This window comes from Cyanistes caeruleus, chromosome 6 (genome assembly GCF_971803275.1).
Source record: "Cyanistes caeruleus chromosome 6, bCyaCae1.hap1.1, whole genome shotgun sequence".
NCBI lineage: Eukaryota > Metazoa > Chordata > Aves > Passeriformes > Paridae > Cyanistes > Cyanistes caeruleus.
This window is the reverse complement of record NC_141706.1, coordinates 65,397,168-65,419,978: the sequence shown is the minus strand read 5'-3', so window position 1 is coordinate 65,419,978 and position 22,811 is coordinate 65,397,168. Positions and strand designations below refer to the sequence as shown.

The following is a 22,811-nucleotide window of genomic DNA, read 5'->3' as shown; positions in this document are numbered from 1 at the left end:
TATTTCAGGAGAGGCTTCAGAGCTGGAGGAGACAAAATCTCTCTGACTGGCTGGAGAAGCCATCCATCCCTGTCCTTCATGTCTGCCCAGCTGGGACCCAAAGCAGCGTGTCCCAGCTCCATTTCCCAGCCCAGGGAGATCCCATCCCTACAATTGTTACGTACTCCATGGAACGGGTCACGAGCCTTGTGCTGCTCCCCACTCATCACCCCTGTGTGAGTCAAGACCGGTTTCAAGGGTGGGGAGGTTTATTGGCAACTTTACCCCGTGAGTCAGGCTGGTAAAAAAAGAAAACAGAAGTATGTTCTCTTTGCTGTGAGTCACTGCAGTCTTGTCTGGAAAACAAGAACAGTGCAACAGCCACCACTGAAGTTTCCAAAGCTTTCTCTGACGTGGCTCATGCTGTTTTATAACAGTGACTCCTTTTATACTTTGAGTGCCAAGTTACAAGCAGAATCCTTAAAATTTCCAGCAGATGCAGCAGTCTAGAGCAGCACACTGCTACCAGCAGCACGGAGAAGCTGTGGCTGCCCCTGGATCCCTGGAAGTGTTCCAGGCCAGGTTGAATGGGACTTGGAGCAACCTGGTCTATGGAAAGTGTCCCTGCCCATGGCAGGGGCTGGAACTGGGTGGGCTTTGGGTTCCCTCCCAAACCAAACCATTCCTCAGTAGAAAAGTCATTAAAAGATACCTGAAAGGATCCATAGAACTGGAGTTTAGCAATGAAGAAAATGGATTCCAGCACACATCAGCTTCCTCTCTTTATTCAGTGTAATCAGTACACAGCTTCCAGGTTAAAACTTAAGCCAGATGAGCTCCCCTGGCAGTGGCAGCAACACTTTCTGCTGAGGGACTGAAAACTCTGCTTGGTTTGGGATCAAGGCTGGTGGAAGGATGTGTGTGTTACACTCAGGTCACTGGCACAAGAAGAAGCCCAGTGAAGTATTAAAAATATAACAGCTGGTGGTACTGTAATGCTGCTCCTCCAAATCCAGAGTCTGTAGAACTGGAATGTTCCTTATGCATAAATATGTTACAGTCTAGATGGGGAATGCACAAGGAACAAGATGAGAGAAGAGACTGAGCATAAACATGTCAAAAACAAGCAGAAAACAAGGGTCCTTAAGAAACTCAATAGAAAACTGCATTCTTACAGGAAATAATATCAATGCCTATTTCAATACATCGCCAAGAAAAAGTACTATCTAACTTAGAAATCCTTGTTTTGAATTAGTTTCTGATATTATAAAGCCAGTAGTTGTTAAACACCAGGAAAACTTTCCCAGGAAATAATTGCATGTATCCAACACTGTCCTAGCTGGTGCTGAGGCAGGTGTTAACACATCAGACACTGCAGCCTGAGGGTGCAGAGGTACCCCCAGAGCATGGCAGAGTGTTCTGGGGAGGGAACAGGCTGGGTCTCACCCCAGAGGGTGCCCTCCCAGCAGAAACAGGGCACAGGCACAGCTGCTGGGGTGGGCACCTTGCAGCAACAAGTCATGAGGTCAGTCAGGTCAGAGTAGAAAAGTTTAAAGGTGAACAGTTTTACAAACTGGAGGACACAGAAAATACATGAAATGATACCAACATCAAAATGCTTCAAGTTGCAGTCAGAATTTACAGCCAGAGGGTGCAGCAGGGATCACCAGAACACAGCCCACTACTGATGTACAGCAGAGCTTGGTGCATCACAACTGCACCATAAAATGATACAAACCCCATTACCAGATCCATTACCACAGACACTCTTCCTCTCTCAACACAGTTCCAGGGTAGCAGACTGTGTTCCAGATACCCTCTGTGGGCTTCCTGTTCATAGAATATACATATTTTGCATTTAAAGTCACTTTTCATTGATCCCCAGAGGGACCAACAGGAGAAAACACGATGAGGTCACTGAATACTTCAGCTGCTGCAAACTTCTGGGCTTTGGTCTTGACTGGAGTGAAGGGAAGCTCAGCATCCAGCATTGGCTGTGGGAGGAACCAGAGTGTGGAGTCAGTGTTTGAGGAACACTTAAACCACAGAGCACTGGAAGGACTCTGATTTCCCCAAGAGTAATTTTGCAAGCTTATTTCCCAGGCATAAAATAAAGTGATTACACATGGTCCGTGTTGAAGACAGACACTCCTTACTCAAGTCAGTAATCCATATTTTAAAGAGGATTTTTCACAAGAAACCCTGCCCCCAAATTCTATTAATTCTATTAAGTGTGAAAGCTTTTGAACACCTGCTTTTCCCTTCTGAATGTTACTTCCAGCCCTAAATGCTGAAGTGATTAAAAAAGAGTTGGGGTTTAAGAGTTAAAAAAAATCCAGGAAGAAAAAGAAGGCTGTTAGTGAATATCTACAAGGAAATTTTTAAGAAGCACAATTTAAAAGCTCAATCTGACAAGAATCAGACATTGTCCTGCTACAAATGTCTTGATTCATCCTACACTCATCATGTGCAATGAGGAATACCAGTGTGAGCCCAAGCAAGGAGACACAGCTGGAATGTGGTTTGTATTTAAAGTTACATCAATTGGCTCGATAACATCTTTAAGAGTTTCATTTTCTTTGTGCAGTAACTGAGTCTGCAGCAAAGGTGAACAGTCCTGCAACATGCAGCTTGTCTTAGTCAAATAAACTTGAAGGTCAACTTACCATATCAAAAGGATTTCTGTCAATGAGTGTCAAATCATTGCGTGAAACATCTGAAAAATAAGTATATATTAAAAAAAAAAGTCTGATGCTGCTGATGTATTTATTAAAAGAAGAAATCCAAACCCTAAATGTATTTATTTCTTTAGCTCTCTCCTTCACATATCACTCAGAAACTACAGGGAAATCCAAGGGCACTGTTTGCTCATGTGCAATGTGTGTTTAAGTCATACCATCTAAGGGAGGCTTTTCTAACAGCACACACAAATCAAGCTGACATTGATTTCAAAGAGTAATATACAGATTATCATAAATCCTCAGAATAACCAGAAAGACCCAAGCAATGCCACCCAAACTGCACCATGCAGCTCTAAGATAAGCACCTGTCTTATGTATTTGTGGCTCTCCAGACTGAGCAAAATTTGTCTCCTTCTCTGGGCTGCACATGATGATGTCTTGTCCCTGTTCTGCAGCAGACAGTTCCATCTCTTCCATGCCATCCATTGCCTTTGATTCACTCCTAGAACTTCCCAGAACCTGAAAAACAGGGGTTTTCTCTGTTCCCAGCCACATCCTTGTTATGTCAGACCAAGTCCACACATCTAACCTACAGTTTTTATGGACAGCTCAGGAGAAACAGAGTTTTAACTCCAGGCACTGTACAAGGCACAGGCAGGCCAAGGCTTAGTCAGGGTTTAAGGCTGTGACTCATATCCCAAACACCCTTTAAAGCCTGAAAATCCCTCTGAATATACAGGAGTATAAAGGAAGTTCTTCCACAGGAAAGGTTTTGAACTTTCAAGCATTATCTGGTGACTTTTTCTCCAGAAAAACCTATCACCCACACTGAAAGGTTTCCTCAGAGAGTGAAATCACCAAAAAGTGATTTCTCATTTTATTAGAGAAAGGATGAAGGAAAAGGCAGAAGAAAAAAGCAGTAACCAGGATTTTTAAAATATACATAGGGGGATGGGAGGGGAAATGACTGCTGCAGTCATGCACAGATCCAAGCAGTAACAAAATTTAAAGACTCCATTTCCAGTGACAGTTACTAAAGGATGACTGACTCCAAAGCACTGCCTTTCACTGGTAGCACAGTATCATCTAAATTAGAGGCCACATTCCTGCTTTTTTAAAGGCTACTCAAACACAGGCAAATGTCACCAAGTCTTCAAGCCATTTCAGGACATGGATTTCTGACACTTGGGTTAGTTCTTGCTATACCTTTAAGGAGATTAGGAGCCCAATGCTTTACTGTGGAGGATGTTCTGAGGACTGAGTGCTGTTGCTTTTAGTCAAGGGTCCATAAATGCACAAGTATTTGAAAAGTCCACACCAGAAAACAGGAGGTGGTGGACTTCTAGGAACATTGCCTGTCCAAGTGACAAGTGTCCTTCTGGAGCAGCCAGGACCTCCAAAGTACAGCTCTAAAGAACAAGATAAGGTCCCCAAACTGCAGCAGTCCCTCCCTTTGTCCACCGAGAGATAAAAAGCCCTGAGGAATACACAAGATTTCTAAGTGAGGATTTGGTCAGAAGTCCAAGTGTCTTGGGTAATCAAAAGAATTTTTCCTTTGCTAGTAATAATGGAATATTTAAAGCACATCCATGAACAATGCATGACTTACCTTATTTCCCTCTGCTGTGATAGCAACCAGACACATTTCTTCTGCAACCACAGAAAGGCTGGAAGAGAAACAAAACATTTTCATTCTTCTCAATCATCTTCAATCACCTTCAGTCATCTTCTGACTTGTCCAACTAATCTTACCATTTGTTCTGTAGTTTTGCTACCTTGGTTGGCACTGGTGAGCTACATCAAACTTCCTGGGCAAACAAACTTCTACCCCAGCAGCAAAATTACATTTGGGCAAAGCTCTGAATATTTGCTTAAGGGAAGGAAAAGTCACAAGTACTTTGCAAACTTTATCACTGCCAAGTTGAAAAGCAACATTTAATAGGTTTTAACATCATGTCTTTCAGTTCCAACTCTAAAATGTTTGTACAAGGTTAATTAAAAGCTGTTTTAACATGCCTACCTTTGTTCAAGACCCTCAGAGGGTTTATCCAGTGGGGGAGTGCTTTCAGTGGGAAGTTGGTCCCTTTTCAAGCTTTCTGCTGGGTGGAAGTCTTTGAGGCTTGATGGGGTTTGTTTTGCAGGTGCATCCTCAGGATCACGGAGAGGAGAAGGAACATTCAGGAGCAAAGATCTAAAGGATGATCTGGGATTTGCCAGTTTTCCAGGGGTCCTTGGAAGCGAACCTGGAAAATGTGTTTAATGGTTCATTCTTACAGCAGTTTGCAGAAGGTGAAATGAACTGATCATTATGATTCTAACCAGGAACACAATTGTATTCTCCTTGCTGAATAATTTTATAAAGTATTAGATGGAAATCTTACACACTTGCAAAGAGAAATTGAAATTATTAACTTCCAACTTTCAAATTAGGCAATTTTAATAGAGTTTAAAAGACACAGATTCAGAACTGATGCTTATAACAGATTCTTTGCTGGAGTTGGCTTAAACCCAGTGCTGCTCAAAGCTTTTCAGGAGTTCTCCCCTACTAACAAGAGGCACATGAAAAAAATTGTTAGTTTTGTGATGAAAAGAGATCTGTGCACAAAAAAAAAAAAGGAAATTTAAAATCAAATTATGAACTAGAAATGGGAGAGAAGCAGAAGTATTGGAAATACTAGTTGCACATAGATGTCAATAAGATAAGATGCTGAAAATAAAGTTATATATCTGAGCACCTGTTAAAAAGCCTGAACTTCAAACAGCTTTTATAGCAAACTGGATTATGTTACAATCTTGTTAACCATGAACACAGACTATGGGCTGACTTTATTTGCAGCTTTGAAAACAGCACTGAGAGAGGTTTAGCTAAAAAAAAAATTAATATAAATGCCAATTCCTGCCTTACAATTAGAGGATGTGAGCTGGCATTGACTTTGATGACAAGGCTCATCAGCTGAATCTGGGAATGTTCAGATTAGAATTTCATTATTAAATTTATACTGGAAAAACATGAACCAGCTATTTCACCTCTGTCTAAGCAGGGATTTCATGCTGCCATAACCACTCAAATCAGCACATTCATGTACACCAGCTTACTTTGGATGAAATTAGTCACTGGTTGAAACTGTGTGTCCAGTACTGGAGTTGTAGCCAGTATAAACAGCACAATTCCTCTCCCCAGTGAAATGGATTAAACTCTCTTCAGTACTTTCAGGTCACAGAAATCATGATTAAACTTCACCTACCTGTAAAGTTTTTCACAGGGCTTTCAATCCTGAAAAATCCTGCTTCAAAAACCACTTTTTCCACCTCTGGCAGCCTCTCCTGTTGTGTACCCTCAGCAGCTCCCTCCTGCTTCATTTTATCCCTCATGGCTGCTTTCACAGAAGCCAGGCGGTTCCGGGCAGCAGTTCTGGCAGCTGCTTCCAGCTTGGGTTTGGGCACTCCATTTGGAACTGCCTTTTTCTGGAATGATGGTAAAAAGCTGGGTCACACCTGGAAATTCTGGATAGGAGCAATTACACATGAAACTCTACACAGGTGCTACTGCCACAGACACAGCAGGGAGCAAAAGGAGGTTCAGGGGGAACCTTCTGGCTCTGCACAACTCCCTGACAGAAAGGAGGGGGTCAGGCTCTGCTCCCAGGGAACAAGAATCAGGATGAGAGGAACTGGACTTAATTTGCACCAAAGGAGGTTTAGATTGGATATCACAAAAAATATCTTCACTGAAAGGTTTGTCCAGCCTGCCCAGGGCATACCTGGAGGGATTTAGACGACTTGTGGATGTGGCACTTGGGGACAGGGGTCAGTGGTGGCCTTGGCGGTGCTGGGGGAATGGCTGGACTTGATGACTTTTCCAACCTTAACAATTCTACAATTTTATGCATCAAGGCCTCTGCCCATCCCCAGCATCTCTTGGGCTGCCAAGCTGTTAAGGTAAGTCTGTGATGGCAACATTAAGATTTATTTTTTTTTTCCAAATGAATCTGCAGTTCAAAAATCCTTAATACAACTTTTTTTTTCCCTAATAAATTCAGTGAGATTTTGGAAGCACTGGGATGCAGGGACTCCTAGTGGCAAGGACATAGTGTAACCACAGGACAGACTCCAGGCTCTCAGTGAAGTCTCACTTGGCATTCAGTTTTCCATGGGAAGCTTTGTTTTGTCCCACCTGAAGGGTTCTGGCATTTATGGGCAGCTCCCACAGACCACATTCCCTCTGTTTCCCCATGCCTGGAGTTTCTTATCCACCTTCATCTCAAAGTTATGATTAGTTAAGCAGTCTCAAGGAACTGCACCGAGTTTAGGCAATGCAAATACAACTCGATAGCAAGAAGCAATTATTATTCAATTATAATTTGAATTATAATTGAATGAAATAATAATTTATTATTATTATTAAGCAATTATTTCAAACCAAAGAGTAGATAAAACAACTCACAGCTTATTTTGCAATAAGCACTAACTTATTCTGGAGAGTGTCAGATCCATTTGTACTTAGAGAAGCAGCAGTTTAAAGCCACCCATGGTGTTGGCTTAATGAGGCATCATTATAATTAAACACTCCCTGCTCAAAACTGGCAGTCATCCCCAAATTTCTGTGTGGTTTCCTTTCCAGTTAAGTCAGTGGTCCAGATAAATTGTTTTACATCTGAAGGGTAAGTTTATATCCTAAATCTAAGAGGTATGCCTTGCTAGCATAGTATCCCATGACTCAAAGAAAGTCATTGTTAATTCTTAGCTCTAATCTTACCAGCCAAAAGCAGAAACTAGGACAAACTCACTAAATAATACAGGTATATGTGGGAGAGGTGAGGGAGAAGGGTGTACTCTGAGAGGAATTTCATTTAATATTCAATATATCTAAAGAAGCCATACAAGATGTACTTTAGGGGCTGTTCATACCTTGACAACTGCTTTTCTTGGGACATCAAGTGGCTGCCATTCATTGTCTTGAAGCTTCTTCAGATTATCAAATTTTTTATTCACATCTTCAATCTGTTGGTCACATTTAAGGAAAGCAAAAGAATACATTGTAAAATAACCTTTATCCAAACAAGCAGAGTCTTCCATCCTGCAGGAAACATCTCTCAAATACCTCTGAAACAGATCAAACTTTTATGCTTTCTGATGAGAAGTCAAAACCTATGACTACAACCATAACAAATCCATCTCTGCATTGAACTGCTTACAAACTCCTTTGTTGAGTGCTGATTTACAAATACTGTTGAGAGCTCCTTTGATAATTCAGATTATATTTCATTGTGAAACTAAAGAAAGCATCAACAGAGGAAGAGAGATGAAGGTTTTCTACCACCTAAGTTCAGCCCTAAATAGGGGTATTGTAGTTTCTGTATTATTCTCATACTGAAGCATGGCACCCCTAGTTTTCAGTGAGCTTCAAGAATTTTCCAAAAACTGGGAGGCAGACATTGTGACTGTATCCTCACTCTAAAACAATAAGATTTGGCCAAACATATTCATTCCAGAAACAGACAAGATACACAGGCCACAAGAAGACACAACAGAAAAACTGGTCCATGAATTATAAATCATAGTATCCCAACTGCAACTACTCACTGTCACAAAGTATTAAAACAAGGACATGCATTTTTTTACATTAAAGATAAAAAAATAGACCCTGGATATTATAAAAAAAAAGTTTCAATAGTTGGTTCATAAATAACTCCATCAGTTTTATCTTACTAAGTTAGCATGCAAGTACATACCTGAAAACTAATCATATCCCAAAATCCATCCAGGTCTGTACATGTTGTTTCTTTTTCACCTCGTTTAAATTCACAATTATCAACCAGTCCTTCAAATTGTTTGAACCTTTCTCCTATGAGCAGCCTTGTCTGACCAACTGTGGTACGAATCATGTCTTTAGCTGGTAGCAACAAGAGAAAAATACAGGACATCTTGGATAAGTGTTTGAGGAGCCTGGAATTTGTTGTCCCATCTATTGCAAACCTGTAATTCAATTCAGATGGAGCCTTCCTGTCCACTGAAATGCTCTCAAGTTGCTTCTTTCAAAAAAAATTTCTCTCTCAAGTCTAAAAGATATGGATTGCTGGAGTCATCTATATTTTCCCAGATAAGGGCACTTATTCCACCTTAAAAACTAATCTTATTTCTAAAAATCAGCTTGGTTAAAGTTCATACATTTAAATACACTTCAGAGCAATAGAACAACTATTTTGATGTGGACTTTGTTCACTTTATCACTCACCATCACAGCAATTGCTACACAAATTTTAGGAATAGGAAACTTTTTGTATTTTGGGGCAGACACCTCTAAATTTTCTCTGGTACATCTTTGCAGATTTTTTTTGCTATTTTGGAAAGAGCACATACATGTCCTTCCCTTTGTCCCATTCATTCTCCTCCTAGTGCCTGTTGCAGCTCACTCTTACCATCCTCTGGAATCTCCAGCTCAAGGTTTCCATCCCACTGTAGGCACTGAGACAGCAGCCTCTCCGTCTCAGTCCGAAGAATGTTTCTGAAAATACAAGGATAGAGAAAAAAATAAGGATTTGGAGAATTTCCTGACTCATGGCTGTTAATGGTTACTATCTTTTTGCTCTCAGAGAAGCCACAGTCTTTAAGCTGAAGATTAGATTGTTTTATTTTGCTGAGTGGCTGAGGTGCAATTTCTTTTCTACTGCTTTCAAGCTCGTGGTCCTTAGGACAAGGTGTTAGTCTCCAGAATTTTAAATTCTTTCCTTGCACCTAAGGTACAAAAAGGAAGACAGGAATGCCTGCCTGCTGAGGTCACAGCTGACAAACACCAATCACCATTAAATTAAGCTGATCTTTAGAAGAGGACTTGTTATTCATATCAAGAACCTTCAAATGGACATCAGGGAAGTGAAACAAGTGAACCCAAACCTGAAATAGGGCACATCATGCTCTTGCTCTCTTGTATCATCTGACTTCACTGCAAGTGCTGTTGAGACAGGAGTTGTTTTGTTTGATCTCTGAGTGGAAGTTCTCTCATCTGATTCATCTGCAGCAAAACATGAAAGTGTTCAGAATCTGGTGATAATTAAAAGCATTAGAATAAACTAAATGTGAACTTCCTACCTTCTCCTTTCAAACTTGTGGTCATTTGCTGTTCTTGAATGCCTTTAACAGGTGAAGTTTGTCTTTTTAAACTAGGATTTTGTGCTTTAGTTTCACTGGATTTTTCAAATATTTTGCTGGAAATAAACCAAAGTACATTTAGTTAAGATACATTGAGAAAGTGACATCAAATATAGCCAATATTACAAAAATGCATAGTTTAGAAGGTAAACCTCCACACAACACTAGAGAACTCAAATCTGTGCAGATAGATACAGGGCAGAGTCCTTGACAGCTGCTCCTCAAGCATGGAGAGAATTACAGACTATATCCATATCTGCTGCTAAGTCCACATTTAAGCTATGATAGAAACTATGAGGATCAGGTGTTACAACACCATAATACTTTGTTTACAATTTAATGTTATCTTTCTATAGAAAAATGTTTTTTTTGCATCCCCACAGAGAGGTTCACTTGCATTTTAGGCCCCATTAGAAGGAAGAATCTTACACTGGAGATTTTGAAAAATTCCAGACAGCACTGGGCGTCAAAAAAGCATTTGCCCTTGAAGGAGACATGGGTGTCACAGTGTAGGTTGCCAATCCACTCAGAGGCTGAAACACAAAGTTTTGAGGAGCAAAGGAGCGTGTTCTGGGTCTCCTTGGAGAAAAATTGTTGTTTTCCACTGAGGTTTGTTCTTGCTGAAGTTCTGCTGGCATTGAGTGCTTGGAATCAGCTGCAGAACTTTTCACTCCTGGATCCACTCCAGCATTTGTCTCCACTGCATGTTTAGAAGAAATTATCTGTAACAGCATAGATAAACAAATCAAATCATCAAATCAATCATGTTTTAGCAATAGGCATGGGTTGAATTATAACATGAATGTCTGAAAGCCATCAAGAAGGGAACAGCTTAAGGTAAATAAGCTCCTAAAACAGCACACCTGGGCAGAAGTCATGAGTTACCAAACAAGTCCAACCATTTTTGACACCTGCAAATCATTTAGAGACAGAAGTAACACTTCACTACAAAGAATGCAACAATCCACTCCAGGGGCTAAAGCAGAACACCTCACCTACCAAAAGAATAATGATTAAAATTGGCAAATGCTTGCTCCCACAGCTAGGAAAAAAAGCTTTAAGGTGATAAAATCCTCAAGAGCAGAGTTACTGGCTCTAAATCCAACTAGGCCTGTTGAATAATCATAGTTTATGCACATACTCCAAAGACTGAAAAACAAGCTGGAATAGGCTGATAGCTGAGGAATGCAACCCAAGACAAGTGCAGTTAGAACCACAGAATGTCATTAAAAGAGGAGAAAAAAATTAAACAATAATTCACATTCTTATGAGTGACCAGATAGTCAAACAGAATGCATTTCTGAGATACCTAATTCAGATTGTTAGCTCAAGCCAGCCAAAAAACTTTGGGTGTTTTTCAAGAAAATATGCATCTTCAATCCACTGAATGTCTTGTTATATTTCAGTCACCTCTGCTAGGAATGTAAACTTTGAATTTTAACCAGCCTTTTCAATTGAGCTGCCTGTGGTTACAGCAAGAGTTTACCAACTGGCAGGGACTCCTGCCTGTGAAGAGGTGCTTGTCCAAGGAAGATACAAGTGCTCTTACCTCCTCTCTGGGTGTGATTGCACAATCTCAAACACACTAAACAGAGCAGTTACAGGAATAAAGTGGAAATGGGAGGTGTGAGAGGGAAGAGTGGAGCAAAAGAAGGAAAAAATTATGGATAGCTCTTGTACAGAACTGGCTGCACATGAATGCATAAAAAAATGCTGGAAGTGATGACACCAAGAACCACAATGACTGCCTTCAGCTCTAAATCATGCAGAGATTAGTGTTCTACTTTGCAGAGAACAGCATTTCCACCTTTATTTTTTGGTGGTTCAAAACCTAAAATTGTGTTTATTTCTTAGCTTCTAGTGTCTCATATTGTTACCTGAACAGCAAAAGGATTCATTCAGAATACACTTCAAAAAGGAATGAACTGCACAAAATTCACAGCTGCTTGATTAAACCAGCAAAGTGGTTTTTTTTTGGTTTTTGTTACTATTTAAAACATCGGATATATATCAAACAAGAACTTATTCTCTATTTTAAATCATTGTCCAGATTTTGATTAGTAATCACATCATCCATCATGTTCATATCCATGGTGGGATTCCTGGGGTTGTCCTGTGAAGGGCCAGGAGTAGGATTGCGATGATCCTTGTGGGTCTTTTCCAATTCAAAGTATTCTGTGATTCTATATGAGCACTAAATTTGATCTTAATTTTTAAAATATGGCAGTATAAATACATACAACTCCTTCCCAAATTCTATCTTATTAGTGAAATTATTACTTTAGGCTTGAGCACTTCAGCTACAATGACACAGTTATTGGCTCTTAAATCAGTTTTACTGCTTTTCCATTTCAACTATTACATGACCTACCTTTGTGGGATCAGGTTTGACAGCTTTCTTCTGCTTTCCTACATTTGCTGTCTTTCTCTGTGACTGGTTACCTACAAAAAGAGACACTCCCAGAGGTCAAAAAGGTATCTGATTAATGTAATCTTTCACCAAAACACTGCCATAAAAATCCAGTTGCTAAAGACATGGAGTGACTGTTTTATTTCTTGGTGGGAGGTGGCTAGAGGGAAGAAATAGCATTGTAAAAGTTCATTCAAAAGAAAACCAGGCCTAGGATTTAACAACCTAGTAACAGATGTATCACCAAGAAAACAGACTCATTAAGTCATCAATCTTTAGCTGTTGCCATATAGTAAAAATAAAAGTCACCTTATTTCCTAAAAGGTTTAAGAAAATGTCAAGCCAATTTGAGTTTAGATTTTTAATTTCTATATGGCACAGGAATCCTGCTGGTGGATTGAATTATAGTAAATTCAAGTTAAGCTAACTTAATTTAAATTAAGTTTAAATTTTAAGTAAATGAAAAAAAAATATTAAATTATAGTAAACAGGCAAACACAAAGAGAAATTCCTGACCTGAAGAACAAAGGCTCTCATGTCTTCCAGAGATCTTCCTGCTCACACATTTAATAATTCTGTGGTCATAAAGAGCCACACACCAAAGTGCCAATTGTTACCAGTTCTGGCTTTGTTCTTTGAGTTTGTAACTACCATGTGGACATGGATGCTCCACACTGATGGATTTTGTGGGAAACTGTCCAGTGTTGGTTTCAGCATGTTGATGTAGATATTGCACTAGAGTTCCAGACAAGAGTCTGGGTGATCCAGCTTTTGGTCCTTTCTTAGATGATAATTAAGACTTAAATGCAGTCTAAGGTACAGCTGAGCTACACAACTCTGCCTCACTTACCAGCAGTAGCAGCAGCTGGTTTCAGCACCTGCCTGGCTGCAGCTGCTCTGGTGACTCTCACACTTGGGGCTGGTTGGGCTGCAGTCTGCAACACTGCAAGAGAGATTAATCCCAGAGATTCCAAGTTTAATAAGGAGCTGCACAAAAAAAATAACTGAAAGTTTACATTTTGTATAAATCAGAAAAATGTACCAGCAGTTATCAGTTGCATGAGTTTGCCAGAATGAGCAGGGTTGGGTGGTTTTGGTCAGTTCAGTGCACAGCTTGGCATCCAGGCAGTGCACTGAGGGATCCTGACTGGAGGTGGTTTTTCTGTACAGATCCATCAGGGTACCCCTGTGCTTGATGCCATGCACAAAGCTTAAGGAATGCTTCCCACTGCTCCCTGCAATCAGAGTCAAGGCCCTCCCTATTTTACAGATGAAGTTTTTTAGACTAATATCTTTGCCACGGTTATTTGCACAGCTGGAAGTTTAAGCAAACTATTGGGGTAGCAAAGAGATGCCCTGGTCATTATATGAAAGATTTTCAAGGTCAGAATTTAATGCAGTCTAAAAAAGTACTCTTAAGACTAATTGGCTCTGAAATATTTTATAAAACATGACAAGTTCATGCACCGTATTACCCATTTTAATCATTCTTTTATTTTAGCACTGTTTCTAATAGGCTTTTAAAATGACAGTATTTTCCTGCACAAATTCCATGGGAGCTCTTTATTCCGTTCCCTGTGTGTCTGAAATCCCCACTTGGTTATTGTTAATGCTATTCCTGTCTTTAATGTCAAGCTGTGATTCTGTAGAAGCTAGAATGAAAAGTTGGGAAAAAAATTACTGACTAAATAACTACAATGGATTTATTTAGCATTCACTTCCCAAACACTTTTATATTGGTGTTACACAGAATCACAGAATGGTTTGGGTTGGAAGGGACCTTAAGGACCTCATTCCATCCTCCCTGCAATGGGCACAGAAGTTTAATACATATAATGCATATCCTTGATTCAGTACAAAACAAGTAATCGATTTTAGAAAGAAATAATCAATGGATTTAGAAAAAGAAATAATCAGTGGATGACCATTTTGCAAAAATTATACATTTTAATTGTTATATCAAACACTAATAATACATCTTTTCAGTACTCACCAAAGGCACTACTGAAATTTATTTAAATAAAGGTCTGCTACTTGTTAATTTGATTAATGACGTGAAAGTCATTTCACTCTGAATTACTCTGAATATCTTGCATTAACATCAACATTCCACATGACTTGGTTACATCTACTTAAGGATATCACTGAGCTATGAGGAAGTTTCTGATCCAAGGTATTCTAATCCTTTAAATGTGGCACAGGTTGTTTGTTTTATTTTTTTAATTGCTGTTTTCTTAAGAAATATCTGTAACTGTGGCACAGAAAGTGACAGACACAGAAGGCACTTGCTCTTTTCTAACAGCAGTCACCACCTGTGATATTCTTCTTGAGGCAAACAGAAACCTCTGCCCAGCTCCAGGAGCTGAGACATCTGGCAGTTGTGCAATCTGCCCACTGACCTGTTTCTTTTCCCTCTCCCAGGAGGAATAATCAGTAACCAGGACTGTCAGGATCCTGCATTCCATTTCCCCCAGCCTATGGAGGCAACAAGCTCGTGTGATCCCTGGAGCCACACACTTGATAATTTGCCAGCTGCTGCCCTTGGGTAGGAATGGCCATCTTCAAATCTCCCCTTCCTTCCTACACCCAAAAATGTACTGTGGATCTTTCCCTGAAAAAACCCCAACTTTCAGGTTCAGCGGTATTTCCATACCTTTCTCTTTTTCAGCCACTTTGACTGTACTCATCTGTTTATGTCCTGCCTGTGTAGAGCGCACACTCTGCCCTTGGGCACTGACCTACAAGAAAGAAACAGGTTTTTTGTGAAGTATCAGATTTCCAGAAATTCAGCAGCCCAATTGCTTTCCTCATCTATCTATCCTAGATTACAGTAAAAGAAAAAGTCAAATAATTTGGCACAGAGGGCTTTAAAAAGTAGAGACATTAAGGATAACTTAAAATAGATTGGTTTAGGGATGTGTTATCATGCACTATCCAGCTAGTTAATAAATTGTCAGAAAAAGAATGAAGAAAAATATTTAAGCAACAGTTTAAGTATCTTGAAAAACTTGATTGAAAAATAGATTCAGAAAACCTGTGCTCTTTTCTGCTTGCACTGATCTAATCAAACTTGTAAAGATACTACCCTGAGTCTGAAATTGCATCTCTTTCTCTAAATTTATTTGGTTACATATATATAAAGTTTTATAAGAGTGTATATATATATATATAAAAGTTACATATGTATCTTAAAAAAACAAACCGTAGAGGATTTAGATGCAGTTGGCATCAGAATTGGTATCATAGTTTTTCCTTCCTGGATCTTGGCTTTTGATCGAGTAATCCTTCCAGAGAAAGCAGGAGCTGCCTGGAAACACCCCCAAGGAAATGAGAGTTAATAAACTCCTTTTTCCCCTTGTCACTGAGAGACTGAGCAAGAAGCATAAATGTGAAAAACAACATGTCTGTGCAAAATGGGTCAAGTCTGCAATCTGGAAAGCTTTGAAAGCTAAATTGACTAAATATGAACAAGTTACTAGTTCTAAAATAACGCAGCTCTTTCATTTGTGGATGAATCATTCCAGTTTTTAACTGAGCAGTCACAAATACAAAAAATCCACGTATCATTAGTACTATTTCCAGCTTTGTTTAAAAAAGAGAATGAGCCAAATTACTCCCTTATTGTTCCTTATCATAACAAACATTAATAGGGCATTTGGAAAACAAACAGCTTATTTGGAATAACACACACATCTTGTCCACAAATAGCAATTTAAATGGAGTACACAGATGCAATTAACTTAGATATGAAATATTACCCTTGTTACCTTCTCTCTTGGCTTTGCTACTGCTGGTTCCTCAGCAGCAAGTGCAAGAAATCCAGGTGCAGCTGGTCTGTACAGCCCAACCTTGAACACCTCTTTCTTGGCTTTCTCCCTCTGCTCCTGCAGTTTGCGAAGCTCCTTTTCTTCCTTGTAGCGCTGGAGCATCTCCCTACGCTCATTCAGCCTCTTGGTGGCTGCATTTTGGGCTTGTTCTGCAGCAGATAAGGAAGACAGATGTGTTAAAAAATCATGAAGGTGTTTTTGAGCCAATAAGAAGTCAGAAATTTCCAATAAAATTTTCCAAGCTAGAAGAGGAATGTAAGTCAAAGAGCAGAACCGACTGGAATCTCTAAATTGTTTTAAACCCTCCCACTAAAAGGGAACTCAACGGTAAATTTCAACTTAGAAATAGACTTCCCCAAATATCCACCTGAGGATTACTAGAAATTCACTCCCATTTCACAGGCTTGCAAGATTACTGGTATGAAAATTAACACTTCAACTTACTTGGTTTATTTGTACCAGTTTCTCTATTCAGACATTTGCAATGTCATTGAAAACTGAGCTTTAGCTCAGCTTTAGATACCAAAGTCTGACTCAGGCTGAGAAAAAATGAGGCAGAAGTTATATGAAAGAATAAAAGCTTAAGATGATGCCAAACTTGAATTATGTCTGTCTGAAAAATTAATATCCACTTTAAGTTGAAATTTACAAAAGATAATCAAGACAAATGTATTGAATTTCATATTTGATATTATTACATACAGATTGCACTCCAATAATCTTCAAAATATTACTATCCTCCAATAATCTTCTGCTATCAAAATGCTAAAGGTGAAAGTATTTCTAAAAAAACCTTAACATTTTTAAATATTAACTTAGACCACAAGCATCAAGGAGAGTCAGGGGGTAGAATTCAGCATATATGCAGGTGCTGTTTTCTGAGAGGAAAATAAGTTGTCAAAAACTAGCTATTTTCAAAATAAAATCATACTGTGCATTTACCCATTAGTAATTTTATATATAATATAAAATTGCCCATTGCTACTCACACTTTAAGCACATGACAGGCATCAGTTATATTTTAGATGGTATTTTAGACTGAAGTTTTTCACACCTTAAAGGACAAAGTAAACATAAAGGCACTTCCTATTGAATATTAATAACAAAACACATTCTTCCTTTAGCTGCTGCAGTCACATCAGAGCAAAGCTTCATTCATACAACTGGAGCAGTGAGGAGGATATAGCTGTATTAGGATTTTATTGTCTTGATTTTAACACTTGGGAAGGCTGATAGGGTTTTAAATCTTGAACATTTTCATCAAATTAAAATGTTGACTGCTATTAGGTTTCTGTGGTAATGCTACTAAACTTACTTAAAATATTAAGATTTAAAAACAAAAATGTCTATAGCACGACTTACTCTGTTTCACATTGCTGTTCTCTTGAGAGCACAAATCTCTGGTTTCCTTGAGCTCAGAAATTCCCCTCTCCTTGGAGAGCTGAACATTGACATCTGCCAGCCCAAACTGCCGGCCCTTTTCAAAGAGCTTGTGCCTGTTCTCCTTCTGAAGGATGGATTTCCTGCGGGCAACCTTGGTTCTGAGGGCTTCTGTGCTCAAATTCTTCTTGTATCTACTGGCAAACTGGGAGGTAGCAGCCATCCTGATGACCTTAGACAACAATCACAGTGATTAGGAAAACACTGTCAGGGTTTGTTTGCCATTTTTGTTAAAGTTTGCATGTTATGAGCAAAACCCTGAATTCTTTATTTCTGTAGGTGACTGGAGAAAACTTAAATGACAATTTCAGCAATTTATCATTATTTTTATTCCAGGGACCAGTTTGGTTGTTGAGTAGTCACCAAGTCTGACACAGAATTAGGACACTGCACCCATGCCTGGGATTGGCTGGGCTGCTTTCCCCACAGCTGTTTTCCACATTAAGGAGATGAGCAAGTAAATGACAAGGCTGTAGGACAATACTTGGAAGCAACATTCCATTTAGATTAGACCTATCTGATAGCAAGGAATTTTGTCATGAAGCAGAGTACTCAGAACCAGGATGTTTCCAGGATGCAACTGCAATACAATAGTTATTCAAGCAGCATTTTTCCCATCTTTTATAACCTGAGGAAGCCTTAAGCCAATTATCAGTTGGTTTGCACTTGCTGTGCTAACAGTACCTAAAGGGGCTGCAGGAGAGGTGGAGAGGGACATTGGGCAAGGAGGAGCCTGGGGAGTGACAGGACAAGGGGGAATGGATATAAACAAAGGGCAGGATTAGATGGGATGCTGGGAAGAAATTCTTCCCTGTAAGGGTGAGGAGGCCCTGGCACAGGTTGCCCAGAGATGCTGTTCCAGGCCAGGTTGGATGGGGCTTGGTGTAAAGTGAGACAGTGAAAGGTGTCCCTGCCCGTGGCAGGGGATGGGAACAAGATGGGCTTTAAGGTTCCTTCCTACCCAAACCATTCTGGGGTTCTGTTATCCCTGCATCCCCACCAAAACCTTTCCACCTCAGCCGTGCTCTTTGACATCTCATTTTCCACCACTTACAGAAAACAGCTTTACAGTAAGCAGGGTGACAGAGCTGAACACTCAACAGTTATTAATTAATTGGTTATTTAGTCATTTCAGGACAGCATGCTCTTATCAAACTGAAGGAACCATCTGAAGTGTTAGAAGAAAATAAGCAATGCAAGGTAACAACAATGCAGAAATAAACTGAATTTATGTATGGGAGAGTCAAGGAGAGAACCTGAGCTGTTGAAAGAAGGAATTCAGGCCAAGCCTGTTCAGATGCCATCAGTGGCAGCATCCTGTTCCCCACTCAGTGGAAGTGCTCATGGAGGGGGGAACTTGCACAGCACCAACAACACCTGCACAACCTCCTGGAATTGCTTAGAACAGATACTGCACATAAACCTAAATCAGTACATTTTGCCCCTTTTTTCTGAGATGTTCAGTGCTCCATGACAGCAAAATGGTCAGTGAAAGCTAGAAAGCAAAGGGGAATATAAATGAAAACTCAAACTGAGTACTGGATCTCTTCCACACAATCCTGGAAGAGCTGGTCCACACCAGCAGCACCTGATTTGTGAATATCTTGGGCTTCACCCTGCATCTTGCATTTCATCTTTTAGAAATTGATTACAAATGCCAGTTAATGATAAGTGCAAGAACTCCACTGCAGTTCATAGGTCATATTTGCCCTGCTTTACATTTAAGTTATTATGGGAGGTTAATTCATGAGCATCTCCAACAATCATATTTGAACTGATCCTGCTAGTAATTACAGAATTAGTCATTACAGAATTGTTAGTAATTACACGGCATTACAGAAAGCCATAAAGAAAACAGTGGGAATACATCTCTACTATCTGTGTCCTAGAAGCAGCAGGCTTTTGAGCCCTGTGGATGATAAATATTCCTCAAAGCAGCAGTTTAGTCTCTACACTCATCCTTTTTCAGAACAAAGTTCCTAAATTTACCCTTAACCATGTCCTTTAAGTACAGCAAAGTTACCAGTGATATCTGTGGGCTTATTTAAAGTGTATGTCATGCTCAATAACCCAAAGATTTGTTTAGGACAAAAATACCTGTCTTCTCTTCTTTACAGGTTACTGTTCCCGTGGACTATCTTGCCCAAACAGGAGCCTAAAAGATGAATTGGTATTTAAATTGGCATAAATTCAAGTAAAGACTATTAGCAAGAAAGATAAAGAGGGCTTACACAAAATATTTGTGACTGGCTAAAGTACAGTAACAAAAATTACAGCTGATAATTTATTTTGATAAATAACAGAGAAGGGAAAGAGACCCTTTTGACCAACAACACCATAAGAACCAAGTGCAATATGAACATGAAAACATTTAGGCGCTCTTTTAACACGAAAAATGAGAAAACAGAGCAGGAAGAGCAAACATCGCTACGTTTAAAGCGGATAGAGACTGAGTAAAACCTGGACTCTATTGTTTCGAGCTGGGCCCCGGGGGTCGGGCAGACCCCCAGTCCCCGCTGTGAGGGGTCGCCCCAGGATTGTCCCCTCAGCCCCTTCCCCACCAGCGCCTCCGGGTCCTCCCACCCCAACCCAGAGAAGCACCGCTGCCAGCTCACCGCCAGGCGAGACCCTCACCCCGGGCCGCTTACGGAGCACTCTGCCGGGGAGTCAAGGTCCTTCTGACCCCTCAAAGCCCCTCCAGGACTCCCAAATCCCGTCCTGGGTCCCCCAATTCCCCCCCGGGGCCCGACATTACCTGCCCCGCGCGCCGCTCGGCCCCCTCCGCGCGCCGCCCCGCCTCGCTTTCAAATCTCACCCGCCAACGCTCATTGGCCAGCCCTGTCCACCGGCTCCCATTGGCCTCAGCCGCGGCCGGTGATTGGCAGCGCCGGAACCCCAAAACCGGCTGCTTATTGGTCGCTTGATGGCCACTCTTAATTTCCATTGGCTGCTCGGGGAATTTCCCCGCCTATACTTGCCGCTCATTGGCGGGCGGAGTGAGGGAGGTGAAGCCGCTGAGGGCACGGGGGCGAGGCCTGTCCTTGGTGTCCTGCGCGGAGATGGCGGCAGGGGTCGCTTGTGCGGGGGGGTCACCTGAACCTGGACTCCCTGTGCCGAGGGTCACCTGAACCTGGACCCCCTGTGCCGAGGGTCACCTGAACCTGGACTCCCTGTGCCGAGGGTCACCTGGCTCAGCCGGACCTCACGGACACCTGGCACCGTTTTGGGCTTGCAAAGCCCTCACTCCCAGCGGGTCTCAGGGACATTTGGCGAGCCCTTCCACTACCTCCTGAATGTCAGAACGTACAAGGCTGGAAAGGGACGCCAGTGGCTCATCTGCTCCAGCAGGGATATCCCAGAGCACAGGATTGTGTCCAGACAGCTCTGGAATATCCCCAGTGAGCGACATTCCACACTCTGTGATCTCTCTTCAGGACTCGATCACTGCACAGGGAAGTTCTTCCTCATGTTCAGGTGGAACTTGTGGGCATCAGTTCCCACTCGTTCCTCTGGTGCCATTGCTGGGCCCCCAGGAGCAGAGCCTGGTCTGTCTGTGACCCTCCTGCAGACAGGGACAGACAAGGATCGGGTTCCCCTCTCGAGGCTGAACAGCCCCCGGTCCTTCAGCCTTTCCCCGTCAGAGAGATGCTCCAGTCCCGCTGTCGTTCTCCCCTGCACCCGCTCCAGGAGCTCCGTGTCTCGCCTGAACCGAGGAGCCCACAAGGTCTGTGTCCACACCTTAATACCTGCATTGTGCCACCTCCTGAGGAGCCGAAGCCGGGTCTCCACAGGTGTGAAAGGGCCATAAACACATTATTAAAGTGGTTTTTATTAACGACCTTGTATTTCCTGCAATACCCGCATCGCACTAACCCCGCGGGCTGCTGGGGTGGGCTGCGTTTAACCCCGTTCTCAGCAACCGGAGAGTTCTGCGTTTGTTTTTTAAGTGGTAACCTGGGAAATTCAAATGCTAACGGGGGAACCATCCGCTTGGTGGCACTGCAAAAATAGAGACGGCGTTTGGAGGGGGAAAAAAAGTGTTTGGAAAGGAGAAACTGCTGAGCAGCGGGAGCGATGGAGGATAGCTGTGCCCTTCCAGCAGCCTGAAAATGCGGGATTCCCTCTGGCGTTACACAAATATATCGGTAATTTTGTATATAAACGCGATTTCAAGACAGCAATAAATGGATTAAGTACTACAGTAAGAGCACAGAGCTGTTCCCCACGGCAACGATCAGATTGAGTGACTCTGGGCATCCCAGAGCAGTAGGGGAAGAGTCACCCCCTGTTTCTGCAGACTGACAAAGGTTCCAGTAAAGGTCACAAATACTGACCACCCAGCCTAATCCTACAGTCATTTATTTGCTAGTGATAGTAAAAGAAATCAGCATGGAGGTTATTGAGTGCTGCCAAAGTGATGGTTTGAATAAGATCCAATTAAACGACAGAACCACAGGAGCTCAGATCTGTAGAGTGCACAGTCCAGTCCAATGCTGTCCTCGGTATTTGCTGATTTTTCTTAATCCGCTTTTTCTCCTATGGCAGTGGAATTTGAGGGCATTCAGCAATTCTACCTTATATCAGGATATAGTCCAATGATGTGAGCCATGCTGAAACAAGTTTTAGGGAGAAAGTGAGTTTAGGAATGTCATCATTTCGACCAAAAATCGTGGTTTTTCCTTACTGCATACCTGAATATGCTGAAACAATTCTTGTTTGTTCCTTGGAGCATCTGGACTTTCACCTTTGCTCATTTCCATTCTTGTGTCGATACAGAATTTAGGAAGCTTTGCTACAGCCTGGGCTTAATCTCAGGAGCTCAAGTAACAACAGGAGTGATAACACAGCCGTGGACCCCTGAGGAACCTGAGTAGCTGCCCTGGGTTTGCTGTGCACTGCTCAGGTGTTACCTGAGCCAGGTAGGTTACAGCCAGAATGGGTTTCCTTAACATGCTGCAGACACCTTCCACTGACAATATTTAGGTCAGCACAAGCTGTGTTTGAATAACGCCAAGATTTTAAAGTGTTGTGATGTCACTGAAGATAAAACACTCTAATCAGGTGTATTCCAGCCAAATCCCTGATTGCTGCTGATTTTATTGTGCTAAGAGGAATATTGTGTTAAGAGGAATAAATATATTACCATTTCACAGAGATAAACAAGGGATATGAATTTCTAAACTCATTATCCTGTGCAGATATTAGCCATGCCTGAAAGGTTAAACTCTTTGTTCTCATACATACCTGATGACTTTATGATAATATCCCATTTTAGCCATAGAACTTTTAGAACCAATTTGAATTTCTTTATTTCTTGGCAATATA

General features: G+C 41.2%; 1 protein-coding gene across 6 annotated transcripts; it reads right to left on the bottom strand.

Moving 5' to 3' along the window:
* Positions 1 to 748: 748 nt before the first annotated feature.
* DLGAP5 (DLG associated protein 5) lies at positions 749 to 21,109 on the bottom strand. Of its 6 annotated transcripts, none has more exons than XM_023927288.2 (20): positions 20,242 to 21,109; positions 19,584 to 19,641; positions 17,409 to 17,658; positions 15,987 to 16,195; positions 15,422 to 15,526; positions 14,873 to 14,957; positions 13,070 to 13,162; positions 12,181 to 12,251; positions 10,239 to 10,531; positions 9,750 to 9,865; positions 9,555 to 9,672; positions 9,080 to 9,165; positions 8,393 to 8,553; positions 7,569 to 7,661; positions 5,906 to 6,125; positions 4,681 to 4,903; positions 4,270 to 4,327; positions 3,026 to 3,179; positions 2,646 to 2,695; positions 749 to 1,973 (listed from the first exon to the last, which is right to left on the bottom strand). In XM_023927288.2, the coding sequence occupies exons 3-20, from the start codon at positions 17,647 to 17,649 to the stop codon at positions 1,851 to 1,853; spliced, it is 2,499 nt and encodes an 832-aa protein (XP_023783056.2). In that variant the 5' UTR covers positions 17,650 to 17,658; positions 19,584 to 19,641; positions 20,242 to 21,109; the 3' UTR covers positions 749 to 1,850. The 6 variants fall into 6 exon arrangements, with proteins under 6 accessions (XP_023783056.2, XP_023783054.2, XP_086751628.1 ...); XM_023927286.2 differs by having other exon boundaries at positions 15,978 to 16,195; positions 20,242 to 20,369; XM_086895502.1 differs by having other exon boundaries at positions 20,135 to 20,266.
* Between the last annotated feature and the right edge of the window lie 1,702 nt (positions 21,110 to 22,811).

Coding starts and splice junctions, on each gene's coding strand:
- DLGAP5 (XM_023927286.2), bottom strand. CDS start 17,649: ATGGCTGCTACCTCCCAGTTTGCCAGTAGATACAAGAAGAATTTGAGC. Junction 9,673..9,749: donor CACAAGTTTGAAAGGAGAAG/GTAGGAAGTTCA, acceptor GTTTTGCTGCAG/ATGAATCAGATGAGAGAACT. Junction 4,328..4,680: donor TCTGAGGGTCTTGAACAAAG/GTAGGCATGTTA, acceptor TTTCTCTTCCAG/CCTTTCTGTGGTTGCAGAAG.